The sequence below is a fragment of the Schistocerca serialis genome, chromosome 4 (assembly GCF_023864345.2).
Source record: "Schistocerca serialis cubense isolate TAMUIC-IGC-003099 chromosome 4, iqSchSeri2.2, whole genome shotgun sequence".
Lineage (NCBI taxonomy): Eukaryota > Metazoa > Arthropoda > Insecta > Orthoptera > Acrididae > Schistocerca > Schistocerca serialis.
In genome coordinates, this window is record NC_064641.1 from 419,603,355 (window position 1) to 419,625,380 (window position 22,026).

Sequence of the window (22,026 nt, forward strand, 5' to 3'; positions counted from 1 at the left end):
ACAGAGATAGTTACACTACATATGTTTACAGTGTTGCCGGATTGCCACTCTTAAATGTCCTTTCTCTGCCGAATGTACTCACTGGAAGAAATTTTGTGAGAGACATTTTTTTATTGCTGGCATAATTCCAATCCCAAAGAAAGCAGGTGTTGACACATGTGAAAATTACCGAACTATCAGTTTAATAAGTCACAGCTGCAAAATACGAACACGAATTCTTTACAGACGAATGGGAAAACTAGTAGAAGCCAACCTAGGGGAAGATCAGTTTGGATTCCGTAGAAACACTGGAACACGTGAGGCAATACTGACCTTACGACTTATCTTAGAAGAAAGATTAAGGAAAGGCAAACCTACGTTTGCCTTTCGGGTGATGCTGAGGGAATTAGATTAGGAAATGAGACACTTAAAGTAGTAAAGGAGTTTTGCTATTTGGGGAGCAAAATAACTGATGATGGTCGAAGTAGAGAGGATATAAAATGTAGACTGGCAATGGCAAGGAAAGCGTTTCTGAAGAAGAGAAATTTGTTAACATCGAGTATAGATTTAAGTGTCAGGAAGTCATTTCTGAAAGTATTTGTATGGAGTGTAGCCATGTATGGAAGTGAAACATGGACGATAAATAGTTTGGACAAGAAGAGAATAGAAGCTTTCGAAATGTGGTGCTACAGAAGAATGCTGAAGAGTAGATGGGTAGATCACATAACTAATGAGGAAGTATTGAATAGGATTGGGGAGAAGAGAAGTTTGTGGCACAACTTGACCAGAAGAAGGGATCGGTTGGTAGGACATGTTCTGAGGCATCAAGGGATCACCAATTTAGTATTGGAGGGCAGCGTGGAGGGTAAAAATCGTAGAGGGAGACCAAGAGATGAATACACTAAGCAGATTCAGAAGGATGTAGGTTGCAGTAGGTACTGGGAGATGAAAAAGCTTGCACAGGATAGAGTAGCATGGAGAGCTGCATCAAACCAGTCTCAAGACTGAAGACAACAACAACAACAACAACAACAACAACAACAATGTGAAGAGTCGCACTGTGAAGATGTTGTTGTGGTCTTCAGTCCTGAGACTGGTTTGATGCAGCTCTCCATGCTACTCTATCCTGTGCAAGCTTCTTCATCTCCCAGTACCTACTGCAACCTACATCCTTCTGAATCTGCTTAGTGTATTCATCTCTTGGTCTCCCTCTACGATTTTTACCCTCCACGCTGCCCTCCAATACTAAATTGGTGATCCCTTGATGCCTCAGAACATGTCCTACCAACCGATCCCTTCTACTGGTCAAGTTGTGCCACAAGCTTCTCTTCTCCCCAATCCTATTCAATACTTCCTCATTAGTTATGTGATCTACCCATCTACTCTTCAGCATTCTTCTGTAGCACCACATTTCGAAAGCTTCTATTCTCTTCTTGTCCAAACTATTTACCGTCCATGTTTCACTTCCATACATGGCTACACTCCATACAAATACTTAGTAGAAAGGGAAGGGGAAGTAAATGAAAATGAGATGATAGATGTAAGTACATAACATTCCCACAGAATTACTGAAGTCCTTGGCAGAGTATGCTATGGCAACACTATTCCACTTAGTGTGCAAGATGTATGTGACACACAAAACACCTGTAATTTCGATTCCAAATAAGGCAAGTGCCGACAGCTGTGAATAATAGGGAACTATCAGTTTAATAACTCGTGGCTGCAAAATACTGACAAGAATCATTTACAGAGTAATGGAAAAATGGATAAAGCTGACCTCAGGAAAGATCAGTTTGGGTACTGGAAAATGTAGGACATAGTATGGCACTGATGATCCTTTGACCTACGAGACAGTCTGATGGAAAGTAAACCTACATTTATAGTATTTGTAGATTCAGACTGCAGTTATAAGAGTTGAAGGACTTTAAATGGAAGCTATAGTTGAAAAGTAAGTGAAAAAGAGTTGTAGCCTATCCACAATGTTATCCAGTCTGTAAATTGAAGACACATTAAAGGAAATGGTGGAGAAATATGAAAATAGAATTAAAATTCAAGTTTGCCAGCAACACAGTGATCAGTTGAATGACATGGATAGAATCTTGAAAATAGACTGGAAAATGATTATCAAAAAAAGTAAAATAAACATAATGTAATCTAGTCAGAATACCAGGCAATGCTGAGGGAATCAGATTAAAAATTGAGGAAATGAAAGTGGTAGACGAGTCTTGTTATCTGATTATCAAAATTACTGATGATGGCTGAAATAAAAAGGATATAAAATGTAGACCGACAATAGCAAGGAATGTATTTCTGAAAAAGAACAACTTGTTGACATCAAACATAAATTTAAGCGTTACAAAGTTGTAATACTAAGGTTTTACAAACAAATAATATTTTACTTTTACATCCTGTGCATATGCATATATATAATTAATGAATTTAAATTTTATTTATACATAAACACAATCTGCTTGTCATAAGGCTAAGGAAACTTTAAACGTAAGTGTAAAAATCTTTGTAGACACATTTTGAATTATAGTCAAGCAGGAATTGTACTTTCAAATTACTTTTTGGTGTACCTGAGGTAAGGACTGGCACACCACAGTAGACAGGAGTTCCACACTAGCCTTTAATATGAGTGGACATGTTATCGAGTGCTGGGCATTCATTCATGAGTAATATGAAGAAGCTAATATGTACATGGTACATACCACTAGGGTTCCCACAAAATAATGTAGTAGTTGCACAGAAACACATACTTGTTCTGAACACTGGGTTTTTCTGAAGTGATAGCTGCCTCAGTTGACTGTCTACCAACCTGCACACTTCAAGTGTTCTCATTGCTATCTCTTCACTACATAACATGGCACTGCAGTATTTATGCATTATACAATGCCGTTAAATTAATGTAGGAATAGGCAAATGCAAAAGCAATAATCATTTTAAAAAGTGTGTTTTTCTTTTTTCCAGTTGCACAATAAAGGAAATAGAGGAGGATGGAGAAAATGGAGAAAACATAACTGCATGTACTTCCCATGGATTCACTACTTCCAAAAGTTTGCGAAAGAATGAGAATTTTTGTTGTTGGTAATATTGCCAAACAGGTTGCCAGTGAGCTGACAATGTCCACCTCTTTTCCTTACTTTATTATATCAGTATCCTAGAAAGAGACTGTCTCCTACACTTGATTTTTTTTAACCATTTTTGTGTTACAAGATTTTCTTCTGGGAATGTGTGGTTGTTTTGCTTTGATTGAACCTTCTGCATGTGACTATTTCATTTTTGGTACTCTAGTGAGAAACTACTGAATTTGAATGCCTATATATATATCAATTGTTGGTCCAAATTGCACCACCCCCATCACACAATGATGGTTGTTCAAGCCAGAGACCCCATTACTACCTGACTCTCCTACGTCTTCACAAATACGACCCAACTTATTTAGTGCATACTCTACTCGAGAATATCCATGCTAAATAAGTGAGTGAGGATTCACATATTGACAAAACCGGAGAAGCTGGTGGCAATTACAACACCACAACAGCCACAGGACTATAGTGGCAGAATGATGCAGTTCATTACAAACTGCTTTCTGCCTTTTGTCCTGGTTGCTATGTTCCTTTGACCAAGATATTGCTGTGTCATGTGAGATGGTGATTTAGGCCAGCTTTACAAATAACTGTGCTCACTGAATGTTATTCACAAGAAAATGCTTCAGTAAGTTGTCTTTTTATGTTCATATGTTTTGTGTGTGTATTTTGAGAGGTTCAATTTTATATAGTTTCTAAGCCTTCTTATGTGACATATGACAATAACATAGAATCAAATGTGTGCAGCTGCACTGCAGTACCAAGTAGCGGCAACAACTCATGATATCGCTCTTTAAAAGAGATCTCTATGACATTAACACATTCGCTCTTTTGTTACACAAATACTATAAAGAAACCATTTTTGGCAAATACTTCATGATAAAAAAGCTTATTACCTTAGGCAGCTATTCTGCTACAAAGCCTTTTCAGGAGGTATTTTTTGAAACATGGGCAATAACAGTTCAGACAAGAAAAGAATACACGCTTTTGCAATGTGGTGCTAAACTCTTGCTGAGGATTATATGGGTAGACTGAATAACTAATGACAAAATACTGGAGTGAATTGGAGAAAAACAAATTATGTCACAAGTAGAATAAAGAAGGGACCAGCTCACAGGACACATTCTGGGGTATCAAGGAATTATCTACATGGTAATGGAGAGGGAGAGAGGGAGAGAGAGAGAGAGAGAGAGAGAGAGAGAGAGAGAGAGAGAGAGAGAGAGAGTTACATTTATGAAACTTGTGCTTGTTTTAGTTTAGGCAGTGATAAGTACACAAACTTTTTATATCTTAATATATGTTTAACTTTCATTATTAAAATTTACATTTTATCTTTTGTTTTAACAACTAAAGTAACAGTTTATTAAAGCCTTCATCCTTATTCCACATCATGCCCAAAGTCAATGCTGGAAATGTACTTCACCAATCTCCTTAACCTCAGAACTATTCGTAACACATTAACAACTACAGTCATTGAGGAATGACTATTTCTTTTTGTCAGACTTTATGGAGCTTGTCTGTTGGAATGGACCAGCTATTTTAATTTCCAATTCTCTTTCTTTCCTTTCACTGTAGGCATTACAGCACAAAGCAGCATTTTCCCCCCTTGTTAAGATTACAGTATTGGCTCAAGAACCATATGAACTGATTTCTCCTCTCAGCAAATTCTACAAAAATCTACTGAAAAAAAATCACTAATACACCACATTGTGATGATATTACACTTCGTTCCTATTTCCAAATAATCTTAAAATGTTGCAAAAATTTTCAAAATTCAGTCACATGTTCAGATGGACTGCCTTCATCAAGCACACGAATGATAGACTAACTTGACTATGGCAAGCTCAGTACCAGAACGCCCTGCGGTGCTCACCTGATACCATAAACTTAGTGATGGAATGCTGTAGCAAGACAGTGGATTCTCATTCTGGAGTAAGACAGAGCAAAACCCATTCTGGCCATCCAGATTTGGGTTTCCCATGATATCTATATATTGCTTACTATGAACACCAGGGTGGTTCTTTGAAGATGACACAGCCAATTTCTGTCCGAGTCCGAGTGCACGCTCCATCTCTGTGTTGTTGATGGAAAAAATAGAGTCAAACTTACAAAAAACTCAACAGTATAAACCCACTTATCAGTATGACACTGCATCCCCTCTGGCATGGACACATGAACTGATTCCACAAGGAAGGGTATCATAAAAACATTGTATTCTCTTGAGACAAGCTTGCTCACAACAGTTGCACCTGGTTCTTGATATACTGGATACTGACACTGGCATATAGTTGATGTCTGAGCTGATACTGCACATGCTCAACCGGGGACAGATCTACAGATCTTGCTGGCCACAGAAGTATTATGTTCTTGCTGTACCATTGTGCCATCAGTTTCCTTAATCACTAGCAGTCACACCCTGAAGTTATACCCAATGACTCCTCATACCACAATACCAGGAGTAAAACCACTGTCTCCAAAACATTGGAAGTACTCGATTTCTTCCTAGGTCACCACGATACTCACCGACAATGGTCATCTGGGATAATAGAGAACAATGTTCGTCGTTTAACATTCCATACTTCCTGGTCACGACATCACTACAAACACAGCTATTTATGTTACTCGGTTAATGACATGGAACAGTAATTCCCTAGTCCAGCAGGCTGCTCATCTCTGGCCAATGGCACAGTATGACACAGACTGTTGTTCTTGGATGGCAGACATAATGTGAAGGGCTTATGATGTGCTTGCTCTACAATATGACGAGCATCCCTTGTCATAGTTAGACGTGGTCAATCGGAACCTTTACAATAATCAACTCTGCCAGGTACTAATGATACTCTCTCATGTGAGTACGTGCTATCTCTGTGTCCTTCACAGCGATGATTCGACATCTGACACTGTTTATGCCCCTCATACACCTTATCAGGCCTGGTAACAACATTAAACATGAACAGTACTAATGCACTCTTGTGGGCACCCACTTGTCACAGAGAATTCCAACTCTAATGACTATGGTGGGTACAAAGTTCAGTGATATCTGACCATGTCTTCTGGGTGCTACACTTTTCTTTTCTTTTTGTGGGGATGCTATGGTAGAATTTTCAAAACTCTGGTACTTAACATCTACAGCTGAAGCTGACATGTGCAAACTACACCAAAAGATAAAGCAGAATCCTGAAAATGGCAAAAACTGGCAAATAAATTCACATTCCAACTTACTGAGGGGTGGACCAATCATAGACATATGTTTTGCACAGAGGTTGACCTCCTAAGTTATCAATAGCAAATGCTCTTGCAATAGGCAATGACCACACAAAAAGTTTTACTCTGTACTCTTTAGACCTTTCAAAATCTCTTCGTCCCTGTGCTACATTCGAACTATTCTAGGCTCTAAAGAAGTGATACTGAAGCCCAGTTTTTAATACACAACAAAAAGCCACTCTAAATGATGTTACATGTATATAAATTGCTATTCTGTATCCATTTATCATACTTACATAATACGCAGGAGGTGGCACGTACGCACACTGTGGTCGATTTGGATCATAATAGGCACTCTGAGCTGCTTCTGCTGCTTTGGCATCTGGAACCGTACAGTATTAAGTAAACATTTCTTTAAATCCCAAGTGAAATAAAAACATGCACATGTCATAACTGTGTTAAAAACAGCCACAACAATCATCTAAAACACACTTCAAAAATAAATCACAAAAATCACAGCAGGTGCTACTACAAAGTTCTACAATTACCTCACAGTTTCATTTTTCACAAGGTAATTTCCCAATTTCAGATACTGATAACCCAATTAGTTTATCTAGAAATAATTTTTATGATTAGATAAGCATAATTTGAGGACTGGTACAAACAGATGAAAGTAAAATTTGGAGTGAACTCTTAAGCAATTTTGACCAAACAATATATCCAGAATTAATTTTCACCTCAGCTGTGGAATGTACAGCGATCTGAAACTTTTTAGCAGATTAAAACTGTTTGCTAGATACGGACTCATACCTGGGACCTTTGCCCTTTGCAGGTAAGTTCTCTACTACCTGAGCTATCCAAACAACTCATGACCCATCCCTCACAACTTTGCTTCCAGCAGTACTTCACCACCACCACCACCACCACCACCACCACCACCACCACCACTTCCCTTTCTATAATATTACCCTCAAGTTCCAACTTTCCCCTTTTTGTACATGTTTTTACAGCCTTGCATCTGTCCTCTACTCATTCCAACTTAGTCATTTTGCACCTTCTTCCAACCTTGTATTTTCAACAGCTATATTCCTTTTCGCCTGCTTAATTTGCTGTGTTTTTATATTTTCTCCTTTTATAAATTACATTCAGTATTTCCTATAATGTCTAAGAATTACTGTTGGCCCTTGTCTTTTTACCTATTTGATTCTCTTCCGCCTTCACTATTTCATCTCTCAAAGCCACCCACCATTCATATCCTATTGTATTCCCTTCCCCCGTTTCAGTCAAATGTTGCCTAAGGCTCCCATTGAAATTATCAATTCTCTGGTTCTTTCAACTTATCCAAACCCCATCTCCTTAATTTCCTATCTTTTTTCCAATTTCTTCAGTTTTAATCTACAGTTCATAACCATAAAATTATGGTCAGAGCTTACATCTGTCCCTGCCCTGGAAATGTCTCACAGTTTAAAATCTGGTTTCAAATACTCTGCTATCAGCAATCAATATCTTCATTGTGCAATAAAAATGGTGACATTACTGATGACAGCACCACTAAAAGCGGAGTTACTAAACACGGTTTTGCAAAATTCCTCTATGAAAGACAATGAAGTAAATCTTCCAGAATTTGATTCAAGAATGACTGTTTACATGACTAACTTTGGAGTAGATATTCTAGGTGTAGCGAAGCAGCATAGAACATTTAAGAAAGGAGGCAAGGCTTCTGTTCCAGATTGTATACCAGTCAGGTTCCTTTCAGAGTATGCAGATACAACAGCTCCATACTTAAAAAACCATATACAACTGTACATTCATAGAAAGATCCATACTCAGAGACTGGATAGGTCCCCAAGTCACACCAATACCTGAGAAAGGAAATAGAAGTAGTCTGCTGACTTATAGACCCACACCATTTACATTAGTTTGCAGCAGGGTCTTTGAACGTATACTGAGTGCAAACATTATGAATAACCTCGAGAAAAGTAATCTCTTGTCCCACAGTCAGCACAGATTCAGAAAATATTCTTGTGAAACACCAACAAGCTCTTTATTCTCATGAAGTAGAAACAGCTGTGGACATGGGATATCCAAACTGATTCCATACTTTTAGATTTCCACAAGGCTTTTGACACCGTTTCCCACAAGCAACTTCTGATTAAATTGCGTGCCTATGGAATGTCGTCTCAGTTGTGTGACTGAATTCATGATTTCCTGACAGAAAGGTCACAGTTCATAAAAATCTGCAGAAAGTCAAAGTAAAACAGAAGTAATATCTGGCATTCCCCAGGGAACTGTTATAGGCCCTCTGTTGTATCTAATCTACATAATTTAGGAGACAATCTCAACGGTCCTCTTAGAATGTTTGCAAATGATGCCGTCATTTAGAACCATGTAATGCCATCAGATGATCAAAATGAATTGCAAAACAATTTAGACAAGACATCTATATAGTGTAAAATGTGGCAATTGACTCTACATCATGAAAAGTGTGAGGACACCCACACAGGCACTAAAAAGAATCCACTACATTTCAGTTACATGATAAATCTCACAAACCTAAAGGTTATAACTCAACTACATACTTAGGGTTTACAATTATGAATAACTTAAATTGGAACGATCACGTAGATAATGTTGTGGGGAAAGCAAACCAAATACCGTGATTTACTGGCAGAACATTCAGAAGATGTAATGGGTTTACTAAAGAGACTGCTTCACTACACTTGTCTGGCATCTTTTGGACAACTGATGTGCAGTGTGAGATCCTATCAGATAGGATTGATGGAGGACATTGAAAAAGTTCAAAGAAAGGCAGCTCATTTTGTATTATCACAAAATATGGGTGAGTGCCACAGATATGATACATGAACTGGGGTGGCAGTCATTAAAACAAAGGCATTTTTCGCTGCAGCTGGATCTTCTCATGAAATTTCATTCGCAAACTTTCTCCTCAGAGTGTGAAAATATTTTGTTAGTGCCACCAACATACGGTCATCATAATAAAATAAGAGAAATCATAGCTTTAATGGGAAGATCTACGTGTGTGTTTTTCCATGCACTGTTAGAGTGTGGAATGGTAGAGAAGTAGCTTAAAGGCTATTCGATGAACCCTCTACCAGCCACTTAATTGTGAATTGCAGAGTAATCATGTAGATGTAGAAGTGATATGTAACAGAGCAAGGTGGGATTATCCTATTTGTTCTTATACCACCACTGATGCCAACAATATTTTTTTTTCTTTTTTTTTTCTATTCAGTTTTATCAAAGACCTGACTGAAGTTATTGCTGGTCACTCACAAACTTTTTTATATTACTTTATTGAAAATATACCATTGTCAGATTCAAACTGAGACAATTCACCATCAGACACCTTGCATGTTTTTGTTGAAACACATCTTATATTGGTTTACAGGTGCAGTGGACATATCATAGCAGCTTAGCTCTGCAACAATGTAAAGTGTGTTTTGATCAAAGCCGTCTGATGATGAATTGCACCAATTCAAAACCCGAAGTGATTCCTTTTTTATTTAAGTAACCTAAAACCAAGTTGTGGCTGTTTGCAGCTGTACACGATCAACTTTTTTTCTGATTTCATTAGTAGTGCTTATACCAAGTTACATACATTGATTGAATTCTTATCCATGCAGTATTTAACAAAACATTATTCGGAGTATAATTTACGAACTGCAATGGCAACTGTGCATTTGTTTCATATGGATATTTTATTTAAAAAATATTCATTCTTTACAATACCTGTAAACCATGCATGTCTTAATTCAATCCTGCTAAAAGTTTTTTGTTTTATAATTAACATAGCTTACTTGAAAGCCTTCACTCTCCTCTTTCTAGCAAAAACTTTAATTTCTCTGAAAATTAAATACTTCAGGACTTATTCATATTCAGAATGTGTGTGTTCCAGAATGTTCTAATTTTAAGATGTAATTCTTTCCACAATCCAGTGTTACAATTTTGTAATGTTATTTATTCTTAACAGAAAATTTTCACTGTCTACAAAATTCTTGGCAAACTTTGGGAATCCCTTGGCATGTTAAAATTTTTCTCTAATAAAATAGAACTGATACCTATTATTTTGTCATTTTCTAACTATACAGCTTTTGGTTAAACAAATTTCCTTCACTGCCTATTGCATCATTTTAGCTTTCACTTTTTCTTTTATGTACATATCAAAAATTTTATGCCCTTGTATTTAACAATTCTGTAATTTCTGTAATATGCACATCTACGACGAGGCATTGTGCATGAAGTTCCAGGCAGTAACTCTTCATCGATGTGTGCACAATGTATCCTCATGTAATTTTCAGTCAGTCATCTTCCATAACGCATTACACAATCTTCAATGACAATCAGAAACCGAGATATTGTTTCATGTCAGTCGGTCTGTGTCCAAGAGTGAATATGTAGAATTCTATTGAAAACAACATGTTGCTTATAACAACACTTGTTAATGTTTACTAGTCTAATAATAGCATGTGTAGCTCACAGACTTCTGACTTCAAATTGTAATATCTCATGATTAACAAGCTAATCACCTAACGCATTTTGACCAGTAAATACAAATGAAGAGTAAGATAATCTCAATTAGGCTATGTACAATTATCCTGCAATCCTTTACAGATCTTAATAATTATCAAAAAGAAGAGAGCTAAAGAAGAAATTCTGGAAGAATTTAAGAGACGGTTCAGAAGAGGCAGTTCAGTTACTTGCAGAATAAATTTGCTTTGTGCAAAATATTACCAGATGTGTTGTCCTTTCATTCCTTTCCCCCAGTCAATATTCTCCTATTGTTTTTGCTTCTCTTTCTTTTCCTACTATCTAATTCCAGTCATCCATGACAAATTTTCATCTACTTAACTATCCAAATAATTTATTTTATCTTATAATATACTTTTTCAATCTCTTCATAGTCTACAGAGCTAGTTGGCATACAAACTTTTACCGCTGTGGTGGGTATTGGCTTCATTCTCTCTTGGCCATGAAAAGCATTCACTGTAATGTTTGAAGTGCCTTACCTGCTTTTCTATTTCGTTATTCATTATTAGACCTACTGCTGCATTAACCATGTTTGATTTTTTTTATATAACCCTGTAATTACCTTGTCAGAAATCCTGTTATTCCTGCCACTGTACTTCACTAATTCCCAATATAACTTCAACCTATTCACTTCTCCTTTTTAATTCTCTAACCTTCCTATCCAATTACGGAATCTAACACATGCTGCACTACATCCTGTAGAATCCAGTTTTGTTTTTCCTGATGACAATGTCCTCCTTAGTAGTCTCTGCCTGGAAATCTGAATGGGGGCCTATTTTACCAAAGACGGTATAATTTAACCATAAAGAAGAGGTGCATGCCTTCAAAAAAAGTAACTGCTTTAGTTTTCCCTTGTTTTCAGTCGGCTGCAGTCCCAGCAAGCAAGGCCATGTTGGCTAAAGTTACAAGACCAAATCAACCAATTGTACAGAATGTTGCCCCTGCAGCTACTGGAAAGGCTGTTATCCCTCTTCAAGAACACCTTTCCACATCTACTCCACCACTGTGGTTGCATGTATCACCCTATCATCTGTATTGCTAAGTGCTCAATCCACCCCATCACGGCAAGGTCCATGGTTAACTGGGGAGGGGTTTATGCTACATTAAAAACTGTAAAATAATAGATTCTGCTACATTAACAACTGTAAAACAATTTACAACTATAACAAAGTGCCTCAAAACATAGGAAGTATTATTTACCAGTTACATGTTAATAATCTACGGAAATTAAAGAGGAGATGTAATGCACAGTAGAAAATACATGAACTGCCATTTCTAACTGGACAGGGAGAATCAAAATTGTTATGGAAGAACAAGCGGAGGAACTTGAGAAGACATTTAGTAAAATATAACATGCAGAAAATAGTATAACGCAGTATTATTAATTACAAATCTGGCACATGGTTTAGAAATAAAATGAACCACACAGAGAAGCTACAATGCTCATTACACACAACGCATAGTAAGCTTTAGCAATATAGTGATATTAAGGAAAGAATCCACTGACTGAAAAACCCCACCTATCAATAAAGTGACTGGTGCGAGAATATCAATATACCAAAGAAATAGGAACAGACTATGAGTATTGGTAACGACTTGCTAAATGAACAGATTACACCAAAGTACAAGATAAAACGTTGCAGAGTCAAGACAAGCAGGATCACAAGTGAATTACAAGGATAGGTGGAACACGAGGCAGTGATGAGTTCTAAGGCACCGCTGAAGAGCAGCCATAAAATATTTATTGTCTATTGATGTATAAATAAATATACACTTTATAACACAAAAAATGGTAATGGCAGTTTGCCAAAATAAGATGAAGGTTTACACTTGCAAAATTTTGAATTTGGAGAACAAAATAGTATTTGTGGCCGGTACCGATTCAAAAACCACACAGAAAAGCCATACAGAAACTGTAAATGAAAACATTACATTTCAGCTCAATGTACCAAGATGAATGTTCTATGTCTGAAAAATTCAAAGGAAACAGATTTTAACACAAGATCTGGTTTTCATGGCCAGTGCGCCATTCATTGAGATAATGGAGTGTTCTTTCAGATTACAGCACACACAGTGAGATATCACATGCCAGTAACTTATTAACTAAGTAAACTTACCAGCAGCAGAACGCGGCTGAGTGAAACCAGTTGCTTCAGATGGAGGAGCTGTAGCATACCCAGCATAACCAGTAATACCAGGATATGGGGGTGGCATGTCTGTCATGAATACTGAGTTTGCTGGAATGAAAAAAGGTAACAATCACACTGACTTTTTTTTTTAGTTGGAAGGACAGAATAAGGTCAAAATTTACTGCAGTAGAAACAATTCACAGTGTGTAACATTTTTCAAGAGATGTGAGAAATAGGCATTATGTTTTAAGCAACAGTCAGACAAAAATGAGACAGATGGAAAAAAGATAGTCAATGCCTTCAGGGAAAAATGTTTGATGCTGCCAACAGAATCACGACTGCACCCAGGCATGCATCTCTTCATCCGAAGCAAATCAATGGCCACAAATGTCTTTCTTCAGAGCTCCATAAATATGGAAATCGCACAGAGAGATAGCACGACCATATGGAGGATGTGTAAGGGCTTCCGAACAAAACTTCTGCAGCATAGCCTAAACAATCTCAGCAGTGTGTGTGTTGGCATTATGCTGCAACAGAATAATACAGTCCATCAACATTCCTGGGTGTTTGGACTTGATGGTGTACTTTAGTTTGCAGTGAAAGAAAAAGATCATGACTCCCGCAGCAGGCATGCCTGCCATTTCGACTATGCTGCTGATGCTTTGCTGTGAAGTCTTTACACATTCTCCACACAGTCCCAATCCCTCTCCATGTGATATCCTTATTTTTGGAGCCATGAAGAAATACATTAATGTTCATTGCTTTGCTCTGGATGAAGAGATGCACTCTTGGGTACAATCATGGTTTCATAATCAACTGCAAATATTTTTTGATGAAGATATTGACAATCTTTTTCACAGCGGGATAAATGTACTAACAGTTATTGCAATTACTTTTGAAATAATAAACAGTTTCTTACTTTTTTCCATTCGTCTCATTTACATTTGACTGCCCCCTATATTAGTAGAGTGTCATTTTGAAAACATAGTGCAAGGATAATTGAAATTTGATTGAGTAAATTAGAAAAAAGCTGCTACTTAAGCCACTGCCTCCTTAGTTATACTACACAGTTGTTATTTATCTGCTATTATCATATTAATATTTTCTTGATTACAATAATATTCTTCTAAAAAAATATTTACCTAATCTGTAAATACTGAGACCTATTACAGTATGTTACTTCTTATCATGTAGCTTCATAACACACATTGCTGCTCGCCATGCAGCTAACAGAACCCTAAATTCAGATATTCAGAAATTTTGTACAGAAATAGTTAATGAAGTATTTAAAACTTGTAATGTGTACCCCAACTGTTTAATGCCTCATCTATACACTGCAAAATGGAGCAATGTGTTAACATGAAGCTTTACACCGAATTAGAGAAAATTGTGATGGAGACTCATGGAATGTCAGTGAAAGTGTATGGTGCTGAATCAGTGAGTAAGAAGTGTGTGTTTGAATGGTTTACATACAACAGAGATGGACAGGACAGTGTCAAGGATGGGCTGTGTTCGGGTCAACACACAATCCCAAACAATTCTGAATGACTGTGACGGAAGCTTGCGGATAATCACTGGCTGTCTTTGAAAATGAGAGCAGAAGAGTTGAAGATAAGCAAAGACAGTGTGAGCACTATTGTTGACATTCACAGATGTAGCGGATAATTAACAATGCCTAACCACAGTGCTTCGAATGAGTCTTCAAGAAACGTTTCCAACAGCTTTACAACTGGTGTCGTAAGTGTATTGTGGCTAATGGTGATTACTTTGAACACAAAAATTGTGTTTTGTTTGCAACTCTTGTTTCATTTATTTTCTGAGACCTTTCACTAAACTTTTCAGGCCCACCTTGTAGAATGAGTTGAGAAAACCTGCAAGACGAAATGTAGCAGGCTGAAAAAGGTAACAAGCCTGACTGCGAGAATAGTCTCATACACTGTCACCCGTTTCAGTGATTTTTCAAGCGCAATTTTTTGAACTACCTGGACAGGAAGTATTCTTGCAGGACATAAGAGAGAAGCCTTCTAATTGGGTTTAAAAGTACCTGGTTTTAACTAAGAAACTATTTTTTTCAGTTGTCTGGAAAACAACTATGTTCTAGATGTCAAATTTTGTCTTTATCTTAAAAATAAAATACCTTGGAAAAAAAAAATACTGAGTAACACATTTTTAGACACTTTACATACCAGGTGGTGCATCAGGAAACACATTTGTTGGAGGTACCCAACCATAGTAACCAGTGGGAGGTGGTGTGTAGGCAGGTGGAGGAGCAGCATACCATGGCCCCATAGGTGCTGAATAGGGTGGTGGTGAATCTGGTGGCGGTCCATTGCGAGATGCTGTTAATAAAAGGAATGTTTAAGTAAACACTCAAACAATGGAAAATCCCAATTGGAATGTAAAAATATTATGAAAAGGATAGTTGCTACTCATGACATAGCGGAGACATCAAGTCGCAGATAGGCATAAAAAAATACGGTCACAAAATAAGCTTTCAGCCAAGGCGGCCTTTGTCAAAAACAGACAATGCGCACACACACACACACACACACACACACACAACCCCAGTCTGTGGCAGCTGAAGCCACAGAAGCTGAGGCTGTGTGTGTGTGTGTGTGTGTGTGTGTGTGTGTGTGTGTGTGTGTGCGCGCTATTTTTAACAAATGTCTTATGGGCCGAACGCTAATTTTGTGACAGGCTATTTGTTGTGCCTATCTGTGACTCAGCATTCTGCTATATGGCAAGTAGCAACTATCCTTTTCGTAATATTGTTGCATAAACACAAAAACATTTAAGTAGAAAATCACAATATAACTTGGTACAATTCGTTCAACTTCGCATGAAAAAATGTTCTATACATAAATATACACATCAATTTTTTAAAATATAAAACAAAATATTAGTCATACTTCTGGATACTCAGCCCTGCTGAAGTACAACTTTTTCGTGTGTGTTATATTTGCTACTAATTATCTTAATTCATTACTATTCCTGCAAAATAATATTACTTTTAGAAAAAAAAATTAATTTGCATCCTCCTTCTCAGAACATTTGTGTTTTAACCACATCCACATGCTCTAATGGCTCTAACTGCTCAGCAAATCACACATATTATGCAAAGTAATTTGTCTATATAATGTAAAGGCCGGCTAGGATTTCCTTTACGATGGAAAACCTGCGTAAGACTGACTTATTCAAGACTAGAGTTTTGGAAATCATATACAATACTAAAATTGATTTGTGTCTGTTGGTGTAAAGAAAGAAACACAAACATGTGGACGACAAAACAATGAGATAATGAGCCAATGTCCAAAGAAGAGTAGAATTTTCTTGAATGTACACTAATTTTTTTTTATACCTGGAAAGAAACCACATATAATTGGTTTGGAATTATAATCTCTGAAAAGAAACACACTTAATTCAATCTAGTAACCAAAGAACAACCACAATAACATGGAACTTATTCAGATACAAGCTATTCAAATTAGGTGATGTAGAAATTAGGAAACATAACTTAATTATGTCCAAATTTATTGGACCTCCTAATGGAAATATATTCTAGAGTATACATTGTACTGTAGTGAACACAATTATATCTGTACTTTTCCTATTAATTTAATGTCATAACTGTAAAAGTATAAAACAGAGGAATCAGAATGACGACTATGATGATGGTGAATCTATAGGTACCGAACTGAGAAAACTGTTCTGAGAAACTCACCTGTTAATGGAGGTTAGAATGAGAACAAACAGCAACCTGCCTCAGAATCCTAGCTATTATTATCATTATTATTATTATTATTATTATTATTATTATTACAAGGGTGAGTCAAATGAAAACCTTAAATATTTTTTTAAATATTATTTATCGTGCAGAAGTGGTACAAAGCTGTATCACTTTTCAACATAATCTCCCCCATGCTCAATGCAAGTCCTCCAGCACTTACAACGTGCATAAATCCCTTTAGAAAAAAATTCTTTTGGTAGTCCGCTCAACCACTCATGCACTGCGTGGCGTACCTCTTCATCAGAACGGAACTTCTTTCCTCTCATTGCGTCTTTTGAGTTGTCCAAACACATGAAAATCACTTGGGGCAAGGTCTGGTGCATATGGTGGATGAGGAACACACTCAAAATTCAGGTCTGTGATTGTTGCAACTGTTGTATGGGCAGTGTGGGGCCTTGCATAGTCATGTTGCAAAAGGACACCTGCTGACAGCAATCCATGTCACTTTGATTTGATTGCAGGCCACAGATGATTTTTTAGGACATCTGTGTGTGATGCACTGGTGACAGTGGTCCTTCTAGGCATGTAATGCTCCAAAATGACCCATTTTTCGTCCCAAAAGAGTTTCAGCATAACCTTCCCTGCTGATGGTTCTGTTTGAAATTTCTTTGGTTTTGGTGATGAGGAATGGCGCCATTCCTTGCTCGCTCTCTTCGTTTCCGATTGGTGGAAGTGAACCCAGGTTTCGTCCCCAGTAACGATTCTTGCAAGGAAGCCATCACCTTTTCATTCAAAGCATTGAAGAAGTTCTTCATAAGCATCAACAAGTCATTCTCTCATTTCAGGAGTCAGCTGCCATGGCACCCATCTTGCAGACACTTTGTGAAACTGGAGCACATCATGCACAATGCGGAGTGCTGACCCATGACTAATCTGTAAACATGCTGTAATGTCATTCAGTGTCACTCGGCAGTTTTCCTTCACTATGGCTTCGACCGCCACAACGTTCTGTGGAGTCACAACTCAATGTGCCTGACCTGGACAAGTAGCACCTTCCGCTGAGGTCACACCATTTGCGAACTTCCTACTCCATTCGTAGACTTTATGCTGTGTCAAACATGCATCAACGTACTGAACCTTCATTCATCAATGAATTTCAATAGGTTTCACACCTTCACTATGCAAAAACCGAATAACAGAAGGTTGTTCTTTCCTGGTGCAAGTCGCAAGTGGGGCGGCCATCTTTATCTGATACTGCGGTGTTTGTGTGCATCTGTACTATGCTGCCACCTACAGGCCATTCTGCACATGCTTACCAACTTACAGGATAACGGCAAAAAATTTCAATTTGTTACTACAAATTTAAGGTTTTCATTTGACTCACCCTATTATTATTATTATTATCTTTCCTTTCTCAGACCTTAGGTCTGGTTCGGAATGAACGTGACGTGGACCTTGATCAAGCGTCACTTCCTTTTAACTGTACGGTATATGTTACATTGCGTTTAGGAACTTTCGGGTAATTGAACATGTATCAATAATTACGGATTTCTGAAGTTGTATATATAAGTTTGGATGTAGCTGTATTGCATTGATGAACTGGTGGATATTGCGTGGTATGACTCCTGTAGTTGAAAGTATAATTGGTATAATGTCAACTTTATCCTGATGCCACATGTCCTTGACTTCCTCAGCCAGTTGGATGTATTTTTCAATTTTTTCTCCTGTTTTCTTCTGTATATTTGCTGTATTGGGTATGGATATTTCAATTAGTTGTGTTAATTTCTTCTTTTTATTGGTGAGTATGATGTCAGGTTTGTTATGTGGCGTTGTTTTATCTGTTATAATGGTTCTGTTCCAGTATAATTTGTATTCATCATTCTCCAGTACATTTTGTGGTGTATACTTGTATGTAGGAATGTTGTTTTAAAAGTTTATGTTGTAAGGCAAGCTGTTGATGTATTATTTTTGCGACGTTGTCATGTCTTCTGGGGTATTCTGTATTTGCTAGTATTGTACATCCGCTTGTGATGTGATCTACTGTTTCTATTTGTTGTTTGCAAAGTCTGCATGTATCTGTTGTGGTATTGGGATCTTTAATAATATGCTTGCTGTAATATCTGGTGTTTATTGTTTGATCCTGTATTGCAATCATGAATCCTTCTGTCTCACTGTATATATTGCCTCTTCTTAGCCATGTGTTGGATGCGTCTTGATCGATGTGTGGCTGTGTTAGATGATACGGGTGCTTGCCATGTAGTGTTTTCTTTTTCCAATTTACTTTCTTTGTATCTGTTGATGTTATGTGATCTAAAGGGTTGTAGAGGTGGTTATGAAATTGTAGTGGTGTAGCCGATGTATTTATGTGGGTGATTGCTTTGTGTATTTTGCTAGTTTCTGCTCGTTCTAGAAAGAATTTTCTTAAATTGTCTACCTGTCCATAATGTAGGTTTTTTATGTCGATAAATCCCCTTCCTCCTCCCTTTCTGCTTAATGTGAATCTTTCTGTTGCTGAATGTATGTGATGTATTCTATATTTGTGGCATTGTGATCGTGTAAGTGTATTGAGTGCTTCTAGGTCTGTGTTACTCCATTTCACCACTCCAAATGAGTAGGTCAATATTGGTATAGCATAAGTATTTATAGCTTTTGTCTTGTTTCTGGCTGTCAATTCTGTTTTCAGTATTTTTGTTAGTCTTTGTCTATATTTTTCTTTTAGCTCTTCCTTAATATTTCTATCATCTATTCCTATTTTTTGTCTGTATCCTAGATATTTATAGGCATCTGTTTTTTCCATCGCTTCTATGCAGTCGCTGTGGTTATCCAATATGTAATCTTCTTGTTTAGTGTGTTTTCCCATGACTATGCTATTTTTCTTACATTTGTCTGTTCCAAAAGCCATATTTATATCATTGCTAAATACTTCTGTTATCTTTAGTAATTGGTTGAGTTGTTGATTTGTTGCTGCCAGTAGTTTTAGATCATCCATGTATAGCAAATGTGTGATTTTGTGTGGGTATGTTCCAGTAATATTGTAACCATAATTTGTATTATTTAGCATGTTGGATAGTGGGTTCAGAGCAAGGCAGAACCAGATAGGACTTAATGAATCTTCTTGGTATATTCCACGCTTAATCTGTGTTGGCTGTGATGTGATATTATTTGAATTTGTTTGGATATTAAGTGTGGTTTTCCAGTTTTTCATTACTATGTTTAGGAAATGTATCAATTTAGGATCTACTTTATATATTTCCAATATTTGTAGTAACCATGAGTGGGGTACACTATCAAAAGCTTTTTGGTAATCGATGTATGCGTAGTGTAGCGACCTTTGTTTAGTTTTAGCTTGATATGTCACCTCTGCATCTATTATCAGTTGCTCTTTACATCCTCGTGCTCCTTTGCAACAGCCTTTTTGTTCTTCATTTATAATTTTGTTCTGTGTTGTATGTGTCACTAGTTTCTGTTTAATGACTGAAGTTAATATTTTGTATATTGTTGGTAGGCATGTTATGGGGCGATATTTAGCTGGGTTTGCTGTGTCTGCTTGATCTTTAGGTTTCAGATAGGTTATTCCATGTGTAAGTGTATCAGTGAATGTGTATGGGTCTGCAATGTAACTGTTAAATAATTTAGTTAGATGTGAATGTGTTGAGGTGAACTTCTTTAACCAGAAATTTGCTATTTTATCATTTCCAGGGGCTTTCCAATTGTGAGTAGAATTAATTGCTTGGGTGACTTCATGTTGCAAAATTATCACTTCAGGCATTTGTGGTATCATCTTGTATGTGTCTGTTTCTGCTTGTATCCATCGTGCATGCCTGTTATGTTGTACCGGGTTTGACCATATGTTGCTCCAGAAGTGTTCCATGTCTGTTATGTTTGGTGGATTGTCTATTTTAATGTGTGTGTTATCTATTGTCTGCTAAAATTTCTTTTGGTTTGTGTTGAATGTTTGGTTTTGTTTGCTTCTATTTTCACTTTTTTTGTATCTTCTGAGTCGTTTGGCTAATGCTTGTAATTTCTGCATCTTTTCGTCTAATTGCTCTGTCGCTTCTTGTTGTGAGATTTTACCTAACCTTTTTCGTTTTTTTTCCAAGATTTCATTTCTTATAAATTGTGTTAGCTGTCCGATGTCTTTTCTCAGTTTTTCTATTTTGATCTGTAGCCTGTGTTGCCATGCTGGTTTTGTGGGTTTCTTCTGTGTGTTGGTTGGTTCTGATCTCTGCCTAGTGTGTATATTTAGTGTAGTGAGTGCTCCTATATAAACCAGTAGTTGTAACTCTTCCATAGTTGTGTTTTCATTTATTTTGTTGTGTATGATTGTGTTGATAGTTTTTATTGTTGTTTCGACTTGTGGGTTATTTGGTGGTCTATGCAAGAATGGTCTAATGTCTGTATTTGTGTCTTTGTATTCTATGTATGTTAGCTGAAATTTTTCTTCTATATCTAACATCTGTGTCACTTCGTGTTCTATTTGTGCTTGTTCTGGTGGCTATCTTAAGATTTCGTTTTCCTCCGATTGTTTAATTGGTGCGTGTTGTTCTTTGTTTGTTTGCTCTGGGATGTTTGAGTCCATTACTGTATTTTCTTCTTCTTCTGATTGCACATTATTTTGTTCCAGTATTTGTTGTACTTGTTGTTTGATGTTTTCTAATTCTAACTGGGGTATCCTGTTATTTTTTATTATTACACGGATCTGATCAGCTAGTCGTTGTTCTGTTAAAAATTTTAATTCTGGGTATCTGGTAATAAATGTTGTGTATACTTGTGATCTGTATCCAGTTGTGTTGGATCCTAGGTTTGTTGCTTGGTAATAACAGAACATGAGGTGTCGATTAACTTCATCTGACCATCTCATCCTCTGTCTTTGTTTTCCTTCTAGGGTGGTTGCAGGAAGCATATCCTGCAAAACACCTCTATTTGGATTTAAATCATTTTCCAGTTGGCTAGCAGTGTCGTTACCATTGTGGGCGGGCATAGGGTTCAAGCGTCGTCCCCGACCATGACGGCGCTTGTCCGAGGCTTCTTTAGTTCTGTCCTGAACCACCCTAATCACACTAAAAGGGGGGTTAGCCCTATTAGTGGTTTGTTCTTTTCGTCGCCTTTTACGACTGGCAGAACATACCGGAGGCCTATTCTTTTCCCGGGCCTCCACGGGGATTATTATTATTATTATTATTATCTTCTTTCCTTTCTCAGACCTTAGGTCTGGTTAAAAATGGAAAGTGACGCGGACCTTGATCGAGCGTGACTTCCTTTTAACTGTACAGTATATGTTACATTGCATTTAGGAACTTTCGGGTAATTGAACATGTATCAATAATTACAGATTTCTTTAGTTGTATAT

The 22,026-nt window shown here is 37.1% G+C and overlaps 1 protein-coding gene across 1 annotated transcript in view; it reads right to left on the reverse strand.

Annotated features, from left to right (window-relative positions):
- LOC126475004 (WW domain-binding protein 2) overlaps nucleotides 1-22,026 on the reverse strand; it is a 133,386-nt gene that overhangs the window by 35,115 nt on the left and 76,245 nt on the right. Inside the window, exons 4-6 of the mRNA XM_050102543.1 lie at nucleotides 15,136-15,288; nucleotides 12,938-13,057; nucleotides 6,569-6,654 (exon numbers count right to left, since the gene is read on the reverse strand). Of these exons, the coding sequence (XP_049958500.1) occupies nucleotides 6,569-6,654; nucleotides 12,938-13,057; nucleotides 15,136-15,288 (359 nt within the window). The remainder of the gene's footprint in view (nucleotides 1-6,568; nucleotides 6,655-12,937; nucleotides 13,058-15,135; nucleotides 15,289-22,026) is intronic.